The 3801-nt window shown below is 55.2% G+C and overlaps 1 protein-coding gene across 1 annotated transcript; it reads left to right on the plus strand.

The window, feature by feature from the left end:
* Window positions 1-2400: 2400 nt before the first annotated feature.
* On the plus strand, window positions 2401-3357 carry LOC148050644 (olfactory receptor 14A16-like). The gene has a single exon (XM_087741126.1). It carries the CDS (start codon window positions 2401-2403, stop codon window positions 3355-3357), a length of 957 nt encoding a protein of 318 aa, XP_087597252.1.
* Window positions 3358-3801: the final 444 nt, after the last annotated feature.

Genomic DNA, 3801 nt, shown 5'->3' on the forward strand with positions numbered 1-3801 from the left:
TTGGTGATTCCTTCAGTCTCTTCCCAAGGAGGTTCCTGGAGAGCGCCAGGGACACCTGAAGGGAGTGCAGAGTGGGGTGGGGGGCAGAGCAAGTGACGTCTTGGGCAGGTCCCCTCCTCCGGGGCTGAGATGGGCTCCTGGGATGGAGGGAGCTCCTGGGAAGCAGGCAGCAGTGCAGAGAGACAGCTCGGCCAAGGAGCAACTCCTCTGCCAAGCGCAGCAGGGCTCTGGGAAAAGGAGTAGGGCAGAGAGAGATTAAAGGCAGCCTGGAGTGGGGGGAGAGAGGAGAGCTGCAAGGGAAGAAACCTTTCCAGCCCTTGTCACGGTAAGTCTCTTGGTGCAGGGCAATGCAGCTGCCGTTCCTGGAAGGGTCTCCCAAAGCGTTCATAGCCTACAGCACACCGGGTCTGTCAGGAGGCCTCCCAGCCCAGGGGCTCATGTTAGACAAGAGTGAAGGGGTGAAGGCAGGGTGTGCAGCCAGAGCTGCCCAGGGCATTTCAGAGGGGACTTTTGCAGAGGAAGAGCAAGGCAGGGGATCCCTTGAAGGTAAAGAGCTTTCCTGAGGCTGTGCTTTCCGTTTCCTGCTGTTTCTGGAAAAAGGGGAAAGACGCTGCTGCGTTTGGAGAGGGAGACTGAGAGTCCTGAGCTGCTACACTGAGAGATCAGCAGGTCTGGTGGGAGGCAAGTCAACTGCTTCCATCCCCTCCTCTACCTCCAGAGAGCACCAGCATCACTTTGCTGTCCTCATCAGGGTTTGTCTGACCTGCACCTCACTGCCTGCAAATGGGCAGTACCTCTAGAGAGTGCCTGGAACTGGGAGGTTTCTTCAGGTCAGAGCTGAGCAGACAGGAGTGGGTGATGGGGTCTGTGATCCCTGACAGGGAAAACTTGGAGGGAGAAAACAGTTCCCGCCAGGAATAGCTCCAGGCTGCAAACACATGGGCAGGGTGTTGTAGGAAACTCCAACCAGCAATGTCATGGGAGGCAGACTTTGGAAAGCTCCCTGTCATCCCCTCCATTGCAGACACCTTCCTCTGAGCAAGATCCCTGCTCTCGTCTCCCACCCAGCACAGCCTCTGCCCTCAAGGCTGTGTGGTCCAGGGCAGGAGGTGCCTCCTCTGCAGCCAGAGCTCTGGCACAGCAGAGGGGCATCTCCCCTGACACGGGGCCACTTCCCTCTGCAGGGCAAAGGGGCTGTGAGTGACTGCCCTGGGCTTTTGCTAACCGGGAGGTGGGTGAGGAGAAGGCTTTCCTGAGTGCCCGGCCGCCTCTCCTCTCCTTGCTTCCCTTAGGAGGAGAGTCACAGGGTTTTTCTTTGTTCCTCCACCTGCTTGTGCTGCTCTTCTTCCTGCTCTTGGGCTCCCTGGCAGTAACGGTGGTGGTGTGGGGCAAGGGGTGGGGGTGCTGAGTGCCTGCTCTGGCCCTGACCTGGAGGGCGCTGCCCTGGAGGTGTTTCCATGGGACCAAGGTGCCCAAGCCCTCTCTTCATTTTCCAGGCTCGAGCCGCTGCACTCAGTGCTTGGGCAATGAGAGACTGCTTCCCTTAGCAGACATCACCTTCAGACACCTGATCAGGCTGGACAGGGAGTCCTGTGGGGCTGTGAGCATCACTCCAGAAGGGCACAGCTCTCCTGTAGGACCCTGGTGATGTCTGAGAGCACTTTAGCTACTCAAACAAAGCAGCATCCTTGTCCTGTCCTCTTCGTCATGCTCTGCAGAGCTGTGCTGGAAAGGAGAGGTGTTTTGAAATCTGCACCTTGAACAGGACCCCTCTGCTCCCAGGACAGACCAGGGTTTTTTTTGGAACAACCTCTGGGTGCAGCCCTCCTGCAGCTGGGAGCGGTGCAAGCACAGAGCAGCTGGGCACCAGGCTGATGGACAGAGCAGCCCTCCTGGATGCGAGCACTGATGCAGGTTTACACTGAGAGCAACGGGGCAACGGGGGAATTTTACCCTTTCCAGTATATTTCCCAAGTGGGATGGGGGTGTCTGAATACTAAAACACAGTGTAATGAGACACATTTGCTGCACCTCATCTCCCACCTTCCTCTGTGGAAGAAAGCGTCCTTCGGAGCTTGCACCCTGCGCTCTAGTGCAGCACAGGGAACTCCTGCCCAGGAACCCTCCCTCCAAACACCCTGGGCTGTTGCTGCCTCCATGGGTCATTGCTGTAAAGCAGGGCTGACCCTCAAGGAGCCCCTGGGGAGAGGGCACAGCTCAGCACAGCACACTCAGCCAGCACAAACCAGAGCTGAAGCCTCGGAGCTGCATAACGGTACCCCCGGAAAGAAAAGCTCCCTTAAGTATTTCACAGTGAAGGAATCAAATTTTGCTCAGAGAAGCTTCTCTGAATTTTTCTGGTTTATCTCCTTTGGCAGTTTCCATGCCCAGAAGCAGCAGATGTCCAATGGCAGCTCCATGAACGAGTTCCTTCTCCTGGCATTTGCAGACAGGCGGGAGCTGGAGCTCTTGCACTTCTGGCTCTTCCTGGGCATCTACCTGGCTGCCCTCCTGGGCAATGGCCTCATCATCACTGCCATCGCCTGCGACCACCGCCTCCACACCCCCATGTACTTCTTCCTCCTCAACCTCTCTGTTCTTGACCTGGGCTGCATCTCCACCACTGTCCCCAAATCCATGGCCAATTCCCTCTGGGACACCAGGGCCATCTCCTACACAGGATGTGCTGCCCAGCTCTTTCTGTTTGTCTTTTTGATGTCAGCAGAGTATTGCCTTCTCACCATCATGGCCTATGACCGCTACGTGGCCATCTGCAGACCCCTGCACTATGGGACCCTTCTGGGCAGCAGAGCTTGTGTCCACATGGCAGCAGCTGCCTGGGGCACTGGGTTTCTCTATGCTCTCCTGCACACTGCCAATACTTTTTCACTCCCCCTCTGCCACGGCAATGCTGTGGACCAGTTCTTCTGTGAAATCCCCCACATCCTCAAGCTCTCCTGCTCAGATGCCTACCTCAGGGAGGTGGGGCTTCTTATGGTTAGTCTCTTAGTAACATTCAGCTGTTTTGTTTTCATTGTGGTGTCCTATGTGCAGATCTTCAGGGCCGTGCTGAGGATCCCCTCTGAGCAGGGACGCCACAAAGCCTTTTCCACGTGCCTCCCTCACCTGGCCGTGGTCTCCCTGTTAGTCAGCACTGCCATATTTACCTACCTGAAGCCCCCCTCCATCTCCTCCCCATCCCTGGACCTGGTAACGGCAGTGCTGTACTCGTTGGTGCCTCCAGCACTGAATCCCCTCATCTACAGCATGAGGAACCAGGAGCTCAAGTGTGCCGTGTGGAAACTGATAACTGGATGTTTTTCTGGAGCAATAAACTGCCCATTGTCTTCTTCATAGCTGTTATAACATAACTCATTACAGGCGCAGCCTGTCTTCTGTATTTTTTGTTGTTGGTGGTGGTTTTTTACTTGGGATAAACTTGTTGTGCCCTTTCTAATTAATTTTCTGCTTTTCTTTTCTGACTGAGTGGTACTTTAAATGAGGAGCCATGCTCTCTGTGTGTTTAAACAAAATAAAGAGCACTTCAGTGACTATTTTTTTACCTGAGATCCTTCCTGAAAGGCCTTTATGGAGATGCAGGGAGAGTTCCTTTATGCATGGATGGAAGGGAAAAGAGTCCCGGCATGACAGCACTGCCAGGGAGCACCAGCACTTGGTCTTCAAGAGCTGTTCTCTTTCCACTTCCACACTCTCTTCCTGATCCCTTGTGTTGGTGTCAGCCCTGAGTGCTCTGGCAGCTTGGGCACACTGGGCACTTCTGTGACAGAGCTGGCCTCCATC

Source organism: Nipponia nippon, unplaced genomic scaffold (genome assembly GCF_047370975.1).
Source record: "Nipponia nippon isolate SJK-2023a ecotype South Korea unplaced genomic scaffold, ASM4737097v1 scaffold_77, whole genome shotgun sequence".
NCBI lineage: Eukaryota > Metazoa > Chordata > Aves > Pelecaniformes > Threskiornithidae > Nipponia > Nipponia nippon.

Excerpts from the sequence above, each read along its gene's own strand:
- LOC148050644 (XM_087741126.1), top strand. The coding sequence starts at position 2,401 with ATGTCCAATGGCAGCTCCATGAACGAGTTCCTTCTCCTGGCATTTGCA.